This window comes from Candoia aspera, chromosome 3 (genome assembly GCF_035149785.1).
Source record: "Candoia aspera isolate rCanAsp1 chromosome 3, rCanAsp1.hap2, whole genome shotgun sequence".
Classification (NCBI taxonomy): domain Eukaryota; kingdom Metazoa; phylum Chordata; class Lepidosauria; order Squamata; family Boidae; genus Candoia; species Candoia aspera.
This window is the reverse complement of record NC_086155.1, coordinates 92,120,959-92,142,889: the sequence shown is the minus strand read 5'-3', so window position 1 is coordinate 92,142,889 and position 21,931 is coordinate 92,120,959. Positions and strand designations below refer to the sequence as shown.

Sequence of the window (21,931 nt, the reverse complement as noted above, 5' to 3'; positions counted from 1 at the left end):
TCATTTACTGCAATTTGTTAGGAATTTTCTTTTCCTGAACAGCAGGAAAATAGCCTAATAGAGAGATCACCACAGAGGTACAGATAAAGGAAAGATACAGAACTGTAAAATTCAGCCTATATCTCAAAGAGGCTTTTTAAAGAAAAACATTAAAAAGTACAGGGATTGGACACACAGTTGCTTTAGGCACTGTGAATATGTGAAAGGACAGAGAATGTATTCATTACATTTACATTTCATATTTCCTCCAGGATGTTATTTATAGGATTTCTACACTGCTTCCTATCTAGGCAAAGAACAGAGCTAGATTTGATTAGCTTAAGCACTGCTATATCCAGAGACAGGGTTTTTGAGAACAGGTCTTTATTCCTGTGAATGATTATAAAACATAGTTATACTTAACAATGAGCTCTCAACTTTCCCCCACTGGATATGTGCTGTGATACTTTGCAGATTATTGCTTGACAACTATCACAAGGCATGGCAGTACACAATGAAATAATGTGTTACCCAGATATGATATTCTGTATTAAAATAATGGAAAATAAGTAGCTTAAAATAAGACTAGTGGTGAACTTCCAATTCTGGAGTTCCTTTCCTAATGCGGTCAGATGATGTTATATTGTTTTTAATAAATTAACGCTTTATTCCACTCCAGGTGAACACAGCAGATGCTTTCCTAAGTTGATTGGAAAGTTGTATATTACCTTTGAGTCCCTTTGGGACAGACTTATGCAAATGAATAAATAAATAATCCTGAAAATGCAATCCTATGGTCTTATGAGACCATCTGGTAGGTCATAGGAAAAACTGAATCTTCCTCTGAGGGTGAAGAAATAGGTTTTGGATGGTGAGACCCCATCTCAGGACCTCTCTTGCATCCCCTGCAGAAACTTCACATTCCTTATTTTTCAATATCTGAGCTCTGACGTCAGTGGAAGGAAAAGAGTAGGCCAATGGAACCTTCTTAGATATGCCAAACTCTCCCACTCTGACACAACCCTCCATAACATTGGAGTGGGGGCAAAAAATATTTTTAACTAAGTTAAAAAAAATAAAAATAAAAGGGGAATAAAAGGGGAAAATTGAACAAGGAAGCAGTTAAAATATCTCATTTTCATCCTTTTAGCTGCTGCATTTGATATTTTGGATGCTTCAGTGTAGGAGCGGGTTGCAATGTGAAATAGGACTGTCCTGTTTAGCTCACTCCTATGGTTATCATGTCCATTCATCCATACTGGGACAGAGCAAACTATTTTAGCCTTTGCTTTTCTGCCCTGTCTAAAGACCCTAAAAGAGGCATCAAGTAATTTACCTGTTTCAGTAGGGCTGAAATTTGTACGTGGGGGTGGGGTTTTTTGCTCTGCTTTTTTCTTTTTGGTGGGGGGAGGTAGTTAAGAGGCAAAAGTGGTTCCCTAAGTTTTTTTTTTGGAAGGGTAGACTTTTTTTGCCTTAATATTCTGCAGCCCTCCTTTGAATACTTAAAACTCCCCAAACACCAACAGGTAAAAAATATTGGAGATTGCAGATGAGGTCCATTAACTATGCAGAATCTGAGAGTCTTTTGTTTTGTGCTTTTAAATTTGCAGCTATTTCATCCTATATGTATATAAGCATGATGTGGTCATTGACCAAAATGAAGAGAATGTATCTGACTTGATCCCAACGGGTGTTATCCAATTCCGCTTCTTGGCTGAGATACTTTTTTTTTTTTTTGCAAAGGCATAAGTACCTATTCTATCATGCCCACACTAAAATGTGCTGTTTCCCCAATGCTGAAGTCCATAAGCCTGAAAATTGCTAGCAGATGGGACTGCCAGCCAGAAATAAAGAAATGACCCATTTTGTTTTCATAGATAACTCTCTGAAGTCCATGTGGTTATAAGCCTCAAAATCTAAATGGTTGCTAGGCTGATCAGGGACAGAAGATAGTGGACTAATTTACCTTTAACCTTAGGATACTGCACTGGGATTTCCAGCATGTGTAGCTTTTTCTCGTCCCTGCCTGAAAAATTCCACCTGCTGAAATTCCCTGTGACAATTACCAGAGGCAGAGGAAGCCCTGTCTTCCTTGGCATCTGGCCACACTAATTGCTGCTGCCGCTGCCCCTAGGCTTCTTCCAGGGACAGAAAATTAAGACAGGGTTGCTAGGCAACGGCTGGCTTTTCCTTGCAGCTGTTCCAGGTCTGGTTTCTTGAGGTGGCAGAGAAAAGAGAAGCATAAAATGTATTAAATGGTTCCAAGAGATTGTCTTCCACCTTCATAACAGGTAATTGTTTGCATCCCATTACTGCAAATGTTACTGCCTTACTACTGCAGCCAGTTTCTTTTTAAGTCCTTCTCCACAGGGGAATAGAAAATGGGAACATTGTACATCAGTTTACAAGAATGTCGCTCCATGGATTAGTGAAACTAAGGAGGCTTCAAGGTTTGAGTGTGGACTTCCGCAAAAGGGAAGTCTACATGCAAAGACTTTGATAGATTCAGGAATCCTGCACAACTGGGCTTCTCAGTCCTGTGGAAACTATATGCACAGACATTTTATGGTGTAGAAACTAAGATCCTCTATGGTCTAACTCAGTATTTCGCAATATCAGCCACTGTTAAGATGCATGGACTTCAACTCCCAGAATTCCTGAGCTAGCATGCTGGTCTGACCAAAAGCCACCATTATTCACCATTCATAAGGCTAGATGGCACTGAAAGCTTGGGTGTGTGCATGGAGGAATAAAGATGTGAAATCAAACCAGATATTGTGTGCCTGCAGTTGCAGATAGAATGAATAAGGCACTAGTACACAGGTCCTTAACTTGGGGTCTATGGATAGGTTTCAGAAGGTCTGTGAATTTGTATGAGAAAAAAATTATAACGGGACTTTGAATGCTTGTAACCATTAAAACAAGACATTGAAATTGACTGAATGTACAACATAACATATTAGTTATCTTTTGATATTTTGATACCTGGTATTTAAGTATAATTGCTTTCTTTTGCAGTACAATCTACATCTATGTATTTTATTTTATGCATTTAAATATATTTCTCTGAGAAAGGGTATGTAGGTTTCTCCTGACCCTCAAAGGGATCCATGGCGCAAAAAGGATAAGAACCCCTGCAGAAGTAGTTGTTAATATGTGTTCAGGACCAGTGGCATCAATACGGTCAAGATAAGGATAGTGGCTGCCCCCGGGCCAGGCCTTCAATCTTTAAACAAACAAACCTGATTCTTGTCTATTGCAGAGCTGGTGGATGCTCACAGAGGAATCTCGTGCAATCTCCCTCTGGTGGCACAATGGCTGGGGACAGAGTGGTTGGTAGAAATTGGCTGATGGCAAGTGCAGGTGATCAAGGTGTACTGACTACACCATCATTAGATGGCAGCCAAGAGACACAGAAAACCTTAAGACATCTTTTCTGTGTTGGCTTGGCCGGCTGTTAGAATGGGAATTAGCCAGCTTTAAATCTGCTGCAGCCAGAGATAACTGAGCTTAAGCTGTTTCCTAGTTAATAAAGAATAAGCAACCTTGGAAAGGTCATTTCATAGTAGTTTGAGGATAGACTGAGCTCATGGTCCAAAAGGTCAGGCACAGATTGAACCAGTAGACAATCCAGAGCAGAGGTAAGAGACAAGGTGAGGCAAAATCCAGGATCCAAGGCATGGCAAAGCAACCTACATGAGGGAGGAAGCTGAGTTTCGAAAAGTAGTTCCCAGCGTTCTTCCCAGGAAGGGAATGCCATAGATAAGCCATGCTGAGTCTCCATCCAGTGCACGGCTGAAGCGCATCACCCAGGAGCTCCAGAGTCCTGACCTTCCGTTAGCACTCCTGTGCCTTTTAACTAGCCTCTCATAACTATGAAGTTCAGCTTTCTGCTCCTGAATCTTTGTTATGCCCCTCTGTCTAGGACTGAGGGACTGAACTTCTGAGTTGCAGAGACCATCAGGGGTGTGAGAGACGGGTTTCTGTCCTGTAAAAGCCAGAGTGGAGTCACTGGCTTCAGTACTGTGGGATCTCCAGCAACAGGTTTGCTGCTATTGGATGCCTCTGACTGCACTCTCTCTAACTCCATCCTCCTCAACTAAGGATATGTCCTCCAGTGGAGACATAACACCTTTATAGTACAACTGGACAGTGCAGGAAAGGCTAAGTCTACTTCTGCCAAGAAGAGAGCTCTGAGCATAGAAAGATCCTGCTAGATACTGGTCACGTGGATACTTCCATTTGAATATAGGTGAAGGTTCCAACTCTGTTTGCATATGTAACTTTAAAACAGAGCTTCATGATTTTTAACTGAATTGTTCATGTTGAAAATAAGAAAATAGCTCAGGCTGCTGCTGGATTAACTTCCATATCCACAGATATACACAGCAGGAAGGGTACCAGGCAGGGATGATGAACATGTTGAAATCAGGGGTTTGGAAAGTAGCCTGAGTTCCAAAAATGGAAAAATGGTGCAAAGTATTATCAAAAGCTCCACCATTTTCTTATTATAACATACAACCAGATTCAAGCTCTTTTTAAAAACTGTGCCATTAGTTGTAAATTTGTGTCTGTTAGTATGATCCAAAGGACTGCCTATCAGTAAATATATCTAGGATTGGGCAGCTAAATGTCTAAAGCTATTCTCCCCAGAACTACCAATTCAGTATAGTAAAAGTTGGTGGATGTGTGTTCTGAGTTGCAGTTCCTCTATAATGAATATAATCAGATCAGCTACAAGAATAAATATTGCATTGAATAACCTTATGTTCATTTCTTTTCTTAAAAGGAAGCTGTTATGATGAGCTTGCTGATACACCAGCTATTGAAACAGGCCCTGGGGAAGCTGTAAAAGTAAAGCATACAGCAGGTAAACCGTTCAGCAATTTATTCAGAACTTGTGTGTTTTCTATGTGTGAGGATAGGAATATTCCAATTTTCAGTTATGAAATGCTAGAGGAAATAGCATCCCAGAAATGGAAAGATTTTTCATTTGAGTTTCTTCTTCCCTCCTACCTCTTCACTATGTGAGAAGCTAGACAAATTGCAACCAAAGGTCCCACCCGCTTCCTTCACCTGGACTCTGTTAAGCCCTTGCCCTATAGGAAACAAGGAGCTGGACTTTTAAAAGGGGTTCAGCTGCCTCAGAAAGGGATCGTTCATTGACACTGGAAGGAAGAACATGTCAGTGGAGGCCTGGCATCTTAGCATAGTATCAGAAAGAAGAAAAGAGAACGAGAGAGCAGGTAGAATAGAACAGGAGGAGGAGGAAGATGGGCAGCAGCAGTGGCCCTAACAGATGCTGACCTTTCGCCTGGAGCAAGAAAGGAGAAAAAGGAGGCAGGAGAAGAGGTAAATGAGGCAGGGAGAATGGTGGAACAGTTCTCATAAGCAGCCTAGGGAAAGGGGAAGAGTGAGCAGGCTGTTAAGTGTTAAGCCCCCCAGGTGCTGGCACTCAACAGCGGGAGTGCCTTCCCAAGCAACCTAGGTGCAGATATACAGTCGTGTGAAAAAGTAAGTACACCCCATGTAAAGTTTTCCCCCCCTTTTTTAAATATGTGGTAATCCTTGCTTAATGATCACAATTGGAACTGGCAAGTCTGTCACTAAGTGACACAGTCATTAAGTGAGACATCACATGACCATGACAGACTTCCAACCTTACTTCCACTGCAGTTGTCAAGTGAGACATCACATGACTGTGACTTTTGATTTTACTGCCAACTTCTCCATTGACTCTGCTTGTCAGAAGCCAGCTGTGAAGTGTGCAAATGGTGATCACATGACTGGGACTCTGCAACACTTGTAAATGCCCACTGGTTGCAACATGCCTGAATCTAGATCACGTGACCATGGGGACATCATGACAGTTGTAAGTGTGAGGACTGCTTGTAAAGTTACTTTTTCAGCGCCATCATAACTTCATATGGTTGCTAAGCAGGGCAGTTGTTAAATGAGGATTACCTGTAGTTAATCATTCAAACAGGATATAAAGGTGATGTAACTGAACAAAAAAAACCTATGAAAAATTGACTTTGCAATCATTTATTCAACAAAAAATTGAACAAATAGGCCATTTTCTTCTGTGGAAAAAATAAGTACACCCTTGGCTCTAATACCTAGTATTGCCCCCTTTGGCAGAAATAACCTCAAGTAAGCATTTCTTAGAACTGACATCAACTGGAAGGAATTGTTTCCCACTGCTCTCTGCAGAATTTTTTCGGCTGTGCAATGTTTGAAGGGTTTCTTGCATGTACAGCCCATTTCAAATCACCCTATAGCATTTCAAAGGGATTTATATCTGGGCTTTGACTTTGCCATTTCTTTCTTTTCTTTTTTTCTAGCCATTCCATGATGGATTTACTGGAATGTTTAGGGTCATTGTCATGTTGCCAGCAATCTTCTGACAGGTGGTCTTCCATTATCCTCAATCACCCTCTGGTACAATGAAGAATTCATAGTGGATTCTGTGTTGGTGAGCTGCCCAGGCCCTGATGCAGCACAGTAGGCCCAAGCCATCGTATTTCCACTGCTATGCTTTACAGTTGGTATCAGGTTCTTTTGGTGAAATGCTGGTTTTGGTTTTGCCAAACATGTCTTCTGGTACTGTGGCCAAATACTGTAACTGTATCTTTGTTTCTTCTCTCCAGAGCACATTGTTCCAGAAGTCCTGGTCTTTGCCTAGGCATACATGAGCGAACTTTAGCTTTGCCCTGATGTTCTTTCTAGACAGCAAAGGTTTCCCCCTAACATGCCTCCGATGTAGATCTAATTTGTGCAACTTCTTTCTAATGGTAGACTCATGCACTTTGACATCAATTGTGGCGAGAGCTACCTATAAGTCACGGAATGAAATTCAAAGGTTCTTCGAGACTTCTTTCAGCATCTTTTGTTCTGCCCTTGGGCTGAACTTGCTCGGACAGCCTGCCCTGGGCAAGTTGGCAGTTGTTTGAAATCTTCACTTGAAGATTATTTTCTGGACAGCGAAAAAATTGATGTCTAATTGTTTGGCGATCTTTTTAAATCCCTTCCCAGACTTATAGGCATTTACAACCTTCTTTCGAAAGGCCTCAGGGAGCTCTTTCAATCTAGGCATGGGGATACTGCACACTTCAACAACAAGGAACAAATCAAACTAAATGTCTGAGGTTCTCCTCCCAGATCATCTCTAATGAAGTTCCCATCATTTGCACCTGATGTAGTGCATCTGATTCTAATTTTAAGTATTTTAAGTATTTGGGGTAGTGATAAATGTAGGGCTTGTACCACATACAAAATATGCAATAATTATTTAAATTACTCAATGGACTACAATATATAAATGGTGAATATATTTGTTATATATTATGTCCCCTTTTTCAATATTGTTGAAAGGAAGATCAAATATCTGTATATTGAAATTTGTTGAAAAAGTTGAAAAATATTGAAAAATATGTTGAAAAAGTCAAAAATGTCCATGAGGTGTACTTACTTTTTCATATGACTGTAGCTACAGCCCAGGCATATGCAAGCAGGAAGAAGCAGAGCAACTCAAGGCTGGCAACAAGCCAAGCAGAGCAGCCCCCAGCATGAAGTTGGGAGCAGCAGTGGCTGGTAGCACACAACAGAGGATCAAAGTGGTGGGAGAACCAGAATCCAGGGGGGCAAAAGCCAGTGAAGGGCAAAGCAGCAGGGAAGGGTTCCAGACACAGAAGAACTTAAGTGGGAGGTACAGAGGCCAAGTAGACGGCTGGAAGTGGAGGCCTGGGCAGTGAGCCACCTGAATCCCGATAGCATAGCCAAATGGCCTAACTAGGCTGAAACAGAACAAGTCTCACAGGGCCAAGATGATATTGCCAGGTGGTGACATCAAGCAACACCAGCAGCAGTCCCAACACCACAATGGTCAAGGCCAGCTGGCAGCAGAGACCATGCCCAGCCACAAAACAGCCAGGGGAAAGGGAGTTAGTACTACCTGGGTCTGGGGCCAGGATTGACAGAGCAAAGATTGAGCTGAAAAATGAAAAGAGGGTGTTGTACTGGGACTGTAGATTTTAAGGCAATAAAGTCTAAGAAAAAATATTAAAAGAGCTATAGTTAGAAAAGAGGTGGAAAAGAACTTGAACTTCGATAGGATAGGAACTCCTATAGATAGATATAGGAACTTGAACTTAGATAGAGATGTAAGATAAGAAAAGCAGACTTAAAGTAAAATAGTAAAACAGCATAGAAATAAATGTTAGAGTAATGAAAGAAAATAAACCAGTAAGGTAATGCTCAAGATCCTGCAAGGTAGATTTCAGCAATTCATGGAGCAAGAATTGCCAGATGTACAAGCTGGGTTTAGAAAAGGCAGAGGAACTAGGGACCAAATTGCCAGTATCCGCTGGATAATGGAAAAAGCCAGGGAGTTTCAGAAAAACATCTATTTCTGTTTTATTGGCTATTCTAAAGCCTTTGACTGTGTGGACCATAACAAATTGTGGCAAGTTCTTAGTGGTATGGGGATACCAACTCGTCTGCCTCCTGAAGAATCTGTATAATGACCAAGTAGCAACAGTAAGAACAGATCACGGAACAATGGACTGGTTTAAGATTGGGAAAGGAGTACGGTAGGGCTGCATACCCTCACCCTACCTATTCAACTTGTACGCAGAACACATCATGCGACATGCTGGGCTTGAGGAATCCAAGGCTGGAGTTAAAATTGCTGGAAGAAACATTAACAATCTCAGATATGCAGATGATACCACTTTGATGGCTGAAAGCGAAGAGGAACTGAGGAGCCTTATGATGAAGGTGAAAGAAGGAAGTGCAAAAGCTGGCTTGCAGCTAAACCTCAAAAAAACCAAGATTATGGCAACCAGCTTGATTGATAACTGACAAATAGAGGGAGAAAACGTAGAGGCAGTGAAAGACTTTGTATTTCTAGGTGCAAAGATTACTGCAGATGCTGACTGCAGTCAGGAAATCAGAAGACGTTTAATCCTTGGGAGAAGAGCAATGACAAATCTCAATAAAATAGTTAAGAGCAGAGACATCACACTGACAACAAAGGCCCGCATAGTTAAAGCAATGGTGTTCCCCGTAGTAACATATGGCTGCGAGAGCTGGACCATAAGGAAGGCTGAGAGAAGGAAGATCGATGCTTTTGAACTGTGGTGTGGGAGGAAAATTCTGAGAGTGCCTTGGACTGCACGAAGATCAAACCAGTCCATCCTCCAGGAAATAAAGCCAGACTGCTCACTTGAGGGAATGATATTAAAGGCAAAACTGAAATACTTTGGCCACATAATGAGAAGACAGGACACCCTGGAGAAGATGCTGAAGCTGGGGAAAGTGGAAGGCAAAAGGAAGAGGGGCTGACCAGGGGCAAGATGGATGGATGATATTCTAGAGGTGATGGACTCGTCCCTGGGGGAACTGGGGGTGCTGATGACCGACAGGAAGCTCTGGCATGGGCTGGTCCATGAAGTCATGAAGAGTCGGAAGCGACTGAATGAATAAACAACAAAAAATGAACATAAATAAGGGAAATTGAACAGTGTTCAGAAGATTAAGACAGCTTATAGAAATGACAGACATGGGATAAAGAAGCTTATTGTAAATAAAAGAAAAGTGCTATGTATGTTTTTTTTGGTAAGGAAAGCAACAATTTTAATTGTAAACCACCCAGAGTCCCCTGTTGGGGGAGATGGGCAGTGACCTAAATTTAAATAATAAACAAACAAACAAACAAACTGGCTTTAGTAATAAAAACATCTTTCCAAAGGGAACTGGCATGTCTGTGTGTTCTGCCTGGGTGTGCCACCATCCCTGAACCTACAACCCACTATTGTGAAGATTACGTTGTTGTTTTCAAAATCTCCAATATCTGAAGCATCTTAAAGAACTACCTGAACTGCAGGACAAATGATGCCCCTGTAATTATGTAATAAATACTGTGATTTATAGCCACATTTTATTTATCAAAAACTTGCATTTTGGTCCTTATTTCAACATTGGCAGTAAAGCAGCCATCTTCTATTACTCGGTGACAGCAGAGTAGTGCCGTAAGAGGAGCACAGTTGGCTGTAAGACTCACAGTTATTTGTGTTCAGTTTCTTCAAGTATTTTCCCTGATGTGCTATTTATGTAGCGTTGGCAATGGCATTCAAATCTGATTGTCCTACATGTAATTTGAAATGACACAGTCCAAGAAAACTTTGGGTCTATAGCATATGCAGAAGAACAATTTGCAAGAAGGAAAAACATCCTGAGAAAAGTCTTAGTACTTTTCAAACAGGTCTGAATTATAAGTTAGGATCATTCAGCACCTGCAGTAATTCTTCTACTTAACACACCATGATTTCCAGACATTAGGAAAAGTTAATGTGTATGTCCAGGTTGTGCAAACACTCAGCTGCTGATTTCTAACAAATCTATTTCTGAAAGCATAACAACAACTTATGTCAAACCTAATTTCAGAGGGAACACCACCCAAGTGAATCATTTGAATATTATTTAAATTGCTGAGATATCTTCAGAATGTAACAAAAAGAATAGTCTTTTTTACTGTTTTTCTATAAGACCCTAAAGCTTATTTCACAGTTGTCCAATTTTAAAATAAAATTACATAAATGTAATTTGATTTGTAAAATCAAATCTAATTAGCACTGTTTGTAACATCTAGCTTTCTTCAGGAACTGCTGTGACCTCTTTGCTGATTGCCCTTTCCGGATCATAACTGACCCTTTATGTTGCACAGTCCCATTAGAAAGCACTCTCTGTCTGAAGGGCTGCCTAGCCCAGGTCTAGGTAAAAAATCAGGAACTATTAAAAAAATGAGGTCTACCCATCAGTACTTAACACTTGGGAAAATAAGGAAACAGCAGTACCCCAATATGTAAGTCATTTGAAATAGGATTTTTGTCCCTCCCTCCCTCTTTTTGGTGATGTGTTTCCTCTTGTAAGGTAATAAGTGAACAGCTGATTTTTTTGTATTTTTCATGTGTTGCTCTGGAGCAATGCTAATCCAAGACAATGTCAGAAAGGGTGGACAGCTTTGTTTGCAAATTTTGATCAATGGGAAGACCACTGTTGTTAGATGGGATGTAGAAGAGGCTCTTTTGCTGTGGCCTTATCAGACTTGTGGCTGGCCCAGAATATATTACATGCTAGTACAGTATCTGTAAATATGGCCTAAATAGGATAAATATGGCTTCTAATTATGAAAGGTGAAAGGTCCCCTGTGCAAGCACCAAGTCATGTCTGACCCTTTGGGGGGACACCGCTTTTGTGATGTTTTCTTGGCAGACTATATTGGGGTGGTTTGCCATTGCCTTCCCCAGCCGTCACCTTCCCCAGCAAGCTGGGTCCTCATTTTACTGACCTCAGAAGGATGGAAGGCTGAGTCGACCTGAGCTGGCTACCCGAGAATCCAACTTCCGCTGGGATCAAACTCGGGTCGTAGGGAGAGTTTTTGGCTGCAATACTGCTGCCTACCACTCTGCGCCACATGAGGCTCTAATTATAATTATACATTATAATTATACATCCACCATAATTAATTATCTCTCTTTGGATTTAAACAGAAAAAAATAGTTATCTTAGGTGACCCAAGTTGCATTTTTCTGTGGAATGTGTGTTTTCTTAAGTTCTCCAAATACTTCCAAATACCAGCCTCCACTCTCTGCTACCCAAAGTTCCTTGCAATAACTGTTGCTCATCACATTCCTTCATTTATTTTTTAATTTATAATATTGCCAAATGTTCATGGATAACAGTCAAAATTTCCATAATGAACAATTTCTTAGTAAGGATAAACATTTTCCTGTGAACCCCTGTTCTGCCCTATATGTATTGCTTTATGGAATTGTCTGCTTTCGTGTTCCCTGCACCATCTCATTTAGATAGTAGGGATTCACTGTGAATAGGGTTGTCATAGCTGAGCTGCATAAATCCAGGCAACCACGAGATGGCAACGAAGACTTTTTCGTATGTCTTTTCTGCTATCTAGTGGCCATACAGAGTTTTGCAGCCCAGATATGGCAACCTTAACTAAGAGATATAACAATTGGCTACTGTTTTGCTTTGACTGGTATTGCTAATCAGTCATGCAGCAAAATGAAATTTGTTGTTTGTTACTCAGAAAATCAGGAAATGGTATCATAAACTGGGAGAACTGGCCATGGAAACACTCTCAGTTTATATTCAGTTTGCATGATCATAAGGATATATTTAATTAAACAAAAATGTCAAATCTTCAAGTCATACTGAAACTAGTGTCATAAAAATGTTTTCTTTAAAATGAATAACTCACTCTTATAGGTAAAGCAACAGCCTAGTTTTGGAGAAGATATTGCATAAAAGGGCTAAATTAAATATGGCATGAAAGATCTATAAATAAGGTTTACTATGTTTGTAAGCAGATAGGGGCAATAGTTTAGCAAGATGACCCTAATCGATCTTGAACCTCTATTCTCTTTCAGTCTTTTCTTTAAAATTTGTTACACTGAATTTGGCCATTCAGTTATATTAAAAGTAAATTACTGACTATCTATTATCAATGGCATGTGTCTTTTACTTGCCATGCCATCCTTTCTCTGCTCTTAACCACTCTGCATCTTCTGCTGGCTTGCTTAGTTAGGATGACAAACAGGTAAGTTTTTATTTATCTTTCCCTTGCCACATGTGGCTTTTAAATTGTGGACCAGAGCTGGCAAATTTTGTTAAAGAGTTTTCGCCTTACTGGTGTTTTTTATCTGCTAACCTTGCTTATATAAACAAAGTCTCCCATATCCTACACTCCTTAAAGAAGAGTTCAGGTGCACCCTACTATTGGGGGAAAGCATCAGGCACAAATTAGAACCTGAAATGGATAATTAAAAGCAAAAGAGCTACAAAAACACAATGTAATGGCTTCAGACTTTGATTTTGTTTTGTAGTTTAATGTCTCATTTGTTTCTATACTACAACGCTCTCATTGCTAATAGGGTTCAGAAGTGGTAATCATCCCAATGAAACTATTTGTGCGTCATATCAATCTTACGTTCTGTCTAACTGTGCTCTTTCTAACTAGCTGTTTAGCATAATTAGTGACATTATGGTGCACTCTGTGCGAGATTAGATGCAGTACTTATTTAAGAATCAGCTCACTTAGAGCAGGGTTTCCAAACTAGGTTATGTTCTTCTGGGCTAGAGAAGGAGAAACTGGGAATAGAAACCAGACAGGTTGAGTGACAACATACCTACCTGGTACATAACAAGTTTAGCTATGCAGATGTGACAGGCAGTGACAACATAGAGATGGAAGGCAGAGGACCAGAGAGAAAGGCAGAGTGCATTGCAAGCTGCAAGGGTAGATTTTGTTTGTCATATTTTATAAAAAAGATCTATATATACACCAGTTAAACACTAATAAGACTATTGCAGAGAAAGTGGTAATGGGTTGGTACATGATGGAAGTAGAACTTGCAATTTAGCACTTTCGCTATTTGATATAGGGAGGGTCATATATCTGAATACTCTCTACCATTAATAAACTCATATATTCTATGCAGCATATGAAAAGACAGTCTTAAAGTAGCCCTTTTCCTGGTATTTCTATATATAAAGAATTCTTATGTGAAGAGAAAATATGACAATCGATTTGACAATTTGTACTAGTCCGATGAACAATTGTATTATGTCTCTTGTAACAGGAAGAGCCTGAACTTCTGAAATGGTTAATTACATACTACTTGTGTAAGGAAGGCACAAAAGAATACATTTTATTCTCTAATATTCAACCTCAAAAATATTTTTGACACATTTGCCTATACTATGATAATTTAAAAATGGTTATATTGAGTGTTATGTTGAAATAACTGATAAAAATGGTTTATAGTGTTCTAAAATTGGTTTTGGGACTCATTAATTGCTAACCATCTCACCAATTTTGTTTAGTTTTTGTTTTTCCCCAGCCTGAGCTGCAAAATGTTGAAAAGGTCAGCATTGGAATCAAGTATGTAGGAAATTATCAAAGAACATATTACTCAACTGAGAGACAACTGAAGGTACAAATGACCTTAATGGGGAAAGCTCTTTTGTAATTATCCTGGAGATGATCAGAAAGGATGTGTTTTTAAAATGACCATTCTTTGCACTGTGCTTAAACATGAATGATGTACTGCTTTAATTTTTTTACTACATAAACACATACACACACTATGTAATTGCAAGATTCACTGAGATCAGAGAAAATACAGATACATATGCATCCATACAGTTCTGCATTTTCTACAATTTCACACACATGCATATACACATAAATACGTGCATGTGTGCATGTGTGTGTATTAGTCATCCTTCAGCCTGCTTCTGATCACTGGAATCTTAGTGATGTTACACAAGCATCTCCTTGAATAAGTTTCTTTCTTAATGTTTTCTGTTCATTTTTTCTCCTTTCTCTACTGAACTGAGTAAAGCCAAATTACCTAGATCTGTACCTTGAAGAGGCAATGTTGAGAAAATTTTGCTCTACAATATGATAGAAAATCTGTATAACATAAACACAAATACTGTATATGCACAGGTAAGAAAAAGCTTCTTGGAATTCATTTAAATCACCTGAGGTTGTTAAACTAACTAAACTAACGAGTGAGAGAGAGCGCTGTATTCACTACTGTGAATTACAGTGGATCAGAGTGTGACAAGGGATTTTGTTTTCTTCTATGGAATACATTGTGAGATTATTGTATCAATGAACAATATTTCAGTAACTCTAAAAAATGAACTAGAGTTACCGGTTTATGCATAAAAGATGATTTTTGAAGACACTCTTCAAAATCCTTTTAAAATCCCTTTAAGCAAAAGCAAATGATACTTTTCATTCTTCTGCATAAAGCATCCAAAATGCAAAGAAGTCAACAGGACATCCTTCCAGGTCATCTCTGATTAATCCAAGGCTGTTTGAGTTTCCCTATTAAGAGACTGAAGGCATAGTCTGCTGATGCTCAGAGATGGCAAATGCAGTGAAAAAAGCTCCATGAGAGTGTAAGGTGACATTACAACCACATAAATACATGCAAGACAGTACCAACAGTCAGTAGCACAAGAACTATTTTACCATATATCCATTTCTGTTACTTATGACAATTCACTTGCCTCTCTCTATAGGAACAATAGTATTTTCCTCCTGACTTTCTTTAGTTCTCTTCCATCACCCTCACTTTATCAAATCAAACAACATGGCTAATTCATCCTCAGGAGTTCATAAACCAAATGCTGAGGAAAACAATCTTAGAAAATCTTAATATTGTTAAAACTGAAAGTCCTCCCTGCACATTGTCAGTGATACTTCTGTAGCCTGCAAAAATGGCAGTGGAAGCAGTTAAATGAGTAAAAAATGGGGGGGGGGGAAACCCAACCCAGACTGGGGATTTATACGAAGCAATGCAATTGTTAAATTATTAGGATATGGTGTACCGGTTTTCAGCTGGATTTGATCAGTTGTCACAAATATTTTGTTGGTTTTTAAGATATCCCTGCACCACACAAAGTCTGGGTATAATCCAGTCAGTTTAAGTCCCATTGAGTTCAAGCATTTGCTAAAGGACAGATTGTAAATGCAGGTGTCCAACAACAAAAAATAATGGTTCTTCCTATTGTGGGTGCAAGCATCCTCATATACTTTACTAAAGCCCTATTTTTATCCTCTGTTCTCAACCTTAAGTATAAGGAAGTCAATCAGATTATTATGAAGAATAAGGTGTTTATTCCCATCAAACTTGCTTCTTTATTCTGTGCAAGTTTCAGTGGCTCTGTTAGCTTGCATGACACAGAGTACCATGCCAGGCCTCCCAGTGCTCTGATGCACTGCCATGTACATAAAGCTGTAGGCTAGAATTGTGGGTTCAAAGGCATTGTTCTTCTACTAAAAAGATGACTGCCAGCATTATGTCTTGTTGCATTTAATATCGGCAGCTAGAACAGAGAACTCTTTATTTCCTTAGGAGCCCTAGAAATTGCACCAAAGAAATACAGCAACATACTGCTGAACAACAGAGACACAATGTCCTGATGATTTGGGGTGGGGAAAAAAAACAAAAACAAGAAGCGTATAAGCTATCAGAATAAGAAAAACCCTCTCCAAACTCAGTTCCCTTGAAAATCGCAGCCCTATCCCTATCTCCACCTTCCTAAAATGAAACAAAGATGCAGCTTCTAGTCTCCAAAAGGTTATCCATGTATGATTTAAAGGTTTTTTGTTTGTTTCTTATGGTTTTTTTTAGGATAAACATTTCAAATTCTTTTAAAGTGAGGCAGTATTTATTTCTTAAACAATATCAATGTAATTAACATAAAAGGCCATGTGAGGCAGAGGGATGAAAACTAATACATGTTATGTATGTAGAATATTTATTTATTTATTCACCCTTTTTGCACAGAATGCATTCAAGGTAGCATTCAGGGCAACTTTCAGCTATGCTGAATAGGATAGTTCAGATACTTTAAAATTCAGAACTATATTTATTGGATGGATAAGTACAGTCCATACATCTTATTTAGCAAGAATAAGTTTTAATGCATTTTCTCCCATACAAATAGTGCTTCATATTCAATCCCTGCCGATTCCTATCTAAATTTGGGTGGTTATTTAGATTCTGTATATATGAAGATGATACATCAATAGATATTAAAGTAATTTTCCAAGTGATCTTAACTTGAATAACCAGGGGATATAGTAATGTTGTAGGATTTTCTTGTCCATTAAACAAATTACTGAACATACAATATTCCGAATTAAAAATCTACAAATCTGCTATTTGGGCAATTAACTTACAGAAAATAATGACCTTACAACAAATTAAACCTGAATTGATACAGTTTTCTTTATATTTTTATTGATTAGAGGGGATGTTTTATTATTTATAGATTATATTAATGATATCAGTAAAGTAGAACATTGGCAATAAATAGTAACTAAATACATTTGGGAAAAAAAATCTAAAGTGCCTTATAAGATAACAGGTAGGAATACATAAAACATTGTTTTATGCATGGGAAATCTGACAGAACATGCCAATATTATCAGAACATGGCAATGCTTGACTTCACTATTAGTTTTATATGTTAATTCTTCACAATCACCTTTAAGTACGGTTGTCCAAGGGGAGCAAGGGATGAAAAGTACATCACAACACAAACTCCATCCCTTTTGTACTTGTGTTAGAAAATCACACATAAGTACCTAAGGGGTGGACACTGAATTGTGATGTCACAAAGCACATGACAAAAACATTTTGCCATGGACACCTGTTCCTTTAAGCACCTTAGGAGTATTGTAAGGTCATTTTATTTATTACTGAATACGTTATTTAGGGAAAAGTAACTTTTGACTTAATCAAATACAATATTAAAAATATTACCAATACAGACTATATTTAAATATTTTATATAAAAAACCAAGGATATTGTTAAACATTAACTGAAATGACCTTAACTTAAATTAGGTTTCCATTTTTTTTCTTTATGAGGATTAAAACATTGTCATCAAAAACCTCTGAGGACCCCAAGATAAGCCAGCAATTGGCAACACAGCTTCAGGGGGCACCATGTCAATGTGACCATTTTTAGATGGCATCCATAGGATCCCAACACTAAATACAATTTAATTTATTTTTGTACTAAAATGGCAATAATAAATTTTCAATTTAAATATTAATTTTTATATTTAAAAATACATTTAAAAATAAGAATCTTAATAAGAATTTTACAACAAAAGTGACAAAATCTCAATTCATAGTGACACAAGGGACTACTTCATGGGCCACAGGTTGGAAATTTTTGGTAGAAATCCATGGCTGAAAAAATTATTTAAATAATTTATGTAACTGGGTTTATTTGTGGAAAATCAATAGAGAAATGACAAAAAAATATTTGAACAAAAACTGAAATGGCTTAAATACTGTTAGAACTACAATCTGTGTCATTAAAGGAAAATATGCTTTATTGAAAGTGATCTTTTCTTTATTTAAACAGTTAAAACTTGGGGGTGGGGGAAATGTAGTATTTTGCATCTGAGCATTATTACGTTGTATTTATATATTACCTGGTTACATTTATATCAACTTTCCTTATAAGATTACCAGGTGGTTTATAGCACTGAAGCAAGATAATTAAAAACACTATAAAACAGAAATCATTTAAATATAACTTTCCATTCTGTTTTAGCTATCTTAAGCGTAGCTTATTTTCTGTAGTTGTTGGAATATATTAAAAAAAAAAGCTTAGAGGGTCCTCTGTATTCCTGCAATACAGACCCTGTTCTGAAAAATATTAGCTGAGTTTGATTGGATTCTCTTAGCTTCCCATTACTTTTGTTTGGTGATCATGGAATATCCATTTGCTGCAGGATGCAGTGCTATGAGATATATAAAGCTTCTGTCCCTCTCAACATAAATATCTATGATGTGCAGATGTTGAAGAAAGGAGATAATACTATTTTTCCAGTTATCACAAGCAGGTGTCAAAGAAAACAGAAATAGATGTTGGAAAAATAGATTTTCAGAGTCTGAACAACAAGCCAAGCTGGCCTAAGTCTGCTCTTTATTACTTACTACCAATGCTGGAAATACTGGGCATACCTGGAAAAAAGAAGAAAAAAGGGAATATTGGTTAGGAATGCATATGCATTGTTGACACTAATCCAGTAGAGCTTTTATATGGCTGCACTGGTATCATGATGAAGAATAAGCATTAAGAATCAAATGACAGAATTAGCCAAAGTCAGCCATTTTAAATAATCCCTGGTTTGTGTGAAACCTGTATACCTGTACTTTACACAACTGTATACACAGATATATAGTACTATATACAGATCTATAGTACACTTGTACACATAAAGGCTCTCCTCCTACAAACATTCACATGTGTGCACAGATATTTTGCCTTGTTAGATATCACCAGCATGACTGAAGGGGGAGGGACCACTCACTCTCACTGCTCATCCAGTGAATACTAATGCTCAAATGAGGCTTTAAAGATCTTTGTAACAGATTACAAAAGAGTGCAAGACTAACACAGTTAACAGTAATTTTATGAAGTAGCTAAATAGTTCAAAAGTGAATTATGCATGGTACATTCAATACACACTTAGCGTAAGGTGGCATTTTCTCACTGGAATGGGACTAGAGTAGTTGCTTGACCACAAAGGAACCATTGTACAAATTAAAGCCTTCAAGGCCACACAGAATGGCATTTATGAAAGACAGACTGCATATGTAAGATCAACTGGTTCATCGTTCTATCTGCAAAAGCAAAAGTATGTAGTTAAATGCCAGAACAGACAGAACAATAAAAGTAAAGAACAGTTAATCTTAGGTTCCAGTCCGGGTATTATGTCCAGTGTGCTTCATGAGCAGATTTTCTTCACTGTGGACTTTTCACGGCCCTCCATACTCTATAACCTAACTGCATCCCATTCCAATTTTTTCTTGCAGTCCCGTAACTCTCTAGAGCAGATTTGAGGATACAGGGATACAGTAGGATGTTGCTCAAAGGCCACAAGATCGATCTATCTATCTATCTATCTATCTATCTATCTATCTATCTATCTATCTATCTATCTATCAAATTTTATCACTGCCCATCTCCCCCTCAAAGGAGGGACTCTGGGTGGTTTACAATAAAAACAGAGTTAAAATTCAAACAATTATAAATATAATAAACACAATAAAAAAATTAAAATGTGATAGAATCTAGATGGCTGAGAGTTCTCTATCAGTCCATGAGTATAACGGGCCCTTCTCAGATCATTCTAGGGTGCTAGCCATCCCCAGGAGTGTCTATTCCCCTTCTTGTTCCAGGCCTGCTGCCAAAACCAGGTTTTTAGTTTTTTATGGAAGTCCAGGAGCGATTTATCAGTTATTATATACTGATAAAGCACTGTCCATGTAGTATGCTGGATGCATTTGTAGAACAGAACACATTACAATCAAATAAATTAATCAAATTTTGTTAATTTTTTTCCAGGACGTACACATTACTATAAACTACAAATTCTGCCATTTCCCTCAACATTAATATATGAGCAAGAATATTACCAAAACTAGATATGTCTAGGGAGCTCAGCTGCAAGCAAGGCTTGACCAATTAACCCATCTACTGTAAGTTAACTCCAGCCAAAGCAAAGAGGAAGATAGAGAAAACAAATGGGATCTCTCTTTCTCCACCTTAACACCTAAGGACACTTGTCTATATAGATAAAGCATCTGTTCTGAAATTCTATTCAAATTTCATTTTGAATGTTACTCCAATCAAAGTTTGATATCTATCTATCTATCTATCTATCTATCTATCTATCTATCTATCTATCTATCTATCTATTTCTATGCCACCCTTATTATTTTTATAAATAACTCAAGGCAGTGAACATGCCTAATACTCCCTCCTCCTCCTATTTTCCCCACAACAACAACCCTGTGAGGTGAGTTGGGCTGAGAGAGAGTGACTGGCCCAAGGTCATCCAGCTGGCTTTCATGTCTAAGGCAGGGCTAGAATAGTATATACAAACTTCCTACCCTGAGAAATCCTGCTGTCTGCTTTAGGAAAAATCCAGCCAGGTATCTGCTTTTGGTGGTGGATGGATGGGTGGGTGGGTGGTAGTGTTGTGAATTCTCTACAGGGGAGAAGTAGGGGGAACCTGGACAGCTTCAAAGAAAAACAAATGAGACATTCTCCTCACTAGAATGAATAATTGAGAGGTACCATAGAAATTAGTGGAGATAAATTGAGTTTTCTATGGAGCATCACTCAAACTGAGCGAGTTCACAAGCCTTTTAGAAAATGTGAATTCTATGAGAGAAAAAAAAATTCCACGATTTTTCAAAATGTTCAACACAATAGCTTGAACACAGCTTCTCGGTATTAATTCAGTGGTCCAAAATATCCTTTTCCCCTAAAAGTTAATGTTCTTATAAAATGTTTTCTCATTCTTTTTGAAGGTTCATTTTTTTTCTCATCTTGCTTGGTAGGAATTTTGTAATAATTTCAGGCTCTCATCATGGTTTGTTACTTAGACTATGACTTTTACATTAAGCTAGATAAGGTTCTGTTTCCTGAAATACTCATTTGTGAGGCTTGATTCCTCACAGCTGTTGCTTTCAAGTGTGAGATAACATTCAGAATATGACATACTGCTGTTTTTTCCATAAACTTCATTTAGCTGAAGCAGATTAAGAATTAGTACTTACCTGTCAATGCAGCTGAGTGGTCATCTGTGAGTTCATATATATGGGTTATGAGACCACACAGAGCCCATTGGCAAACTTTTAGAGTTTACAGAATTATTTAACAGGAGTGCCACCCTCAGCTGTATGTAAATCACAGAACCACCCGTTTCTTCAAAGTAATTCTTCACTGAATAATTATTTCCAAACTCTGTGTTTTAATTTTATACAAGCCAGAGCTATTAGCACTTTTTAAAATGCAGTTTGTCTCTATCCATCCTACCTGATCCAGCAGGAGGGTCATGTTCTGGGTACTGTTGGTGAAGGAATGCTGGCTGGCGGGGCCCAGAAGGAGAGCCTTTTCCACCCTTTGGAAGATCATCCCCCATGAGATTAGATTGGCCCCGTCCCTGCTGGCCTTCCATAAGGCTTTGAGAACTTGGTTTTGTGCCTGAGCCTGGGGCTCTGGGTGTGTTATAGAGCCCATCTCCTGGCTGTGTGGATAATTGGTTGGATGATGCCCGGCTGCTATGTGTTTTATTTTTATTTTTTTATACTTTGTATTTTATGTATATTATTTATTTCTTGGTAAGCCACTTAGAGTCATACATGTGAGATTGGCAGCTGTATAAATCAAATGAATGAATGAATGAATAAATGAATAAATAAATAAATTAATTAATTACACATTTTAATTCCAAAAGGTTTGATGGCTTATTCTTTGCTAGTTTTTCCCCCAATTCAAGAGTTCAGGTATGCAAATCTGATTACCAGGGATTCAA

General features: G+C 38.3%; 1 protein-coding gene across 4 annotated transcripts in view; it reads right to left on the bottom strand.

Moving 5' to 3' along the window:
• NTNG1 (netrin G1) overlaps window positions 1-21,931 on the bottom strand; it is a 234,523-nt gene that overhangs the window by 57,788 nt on the left and 154,804 nt on the right. For 3 of the 4 annotated variants that reach the window (XM_063298351.1, XM_063298354.1, XM_063298355.1), the window contains exon 4: window positions 18,540-18,566. The exons of the other annotated variant lie outside the window; for it this stretch is intronic. In XM_063298351.1, the coding sequence (XP_063154421.1) occupies window positions 18,540-18,566 (27 nt within the window). The remainder of the gene's footprint in view (window positions 1-18,539; window positions 18,567-21,931) is intronic. 4 annotated transcript variants of the gene reach the window in all.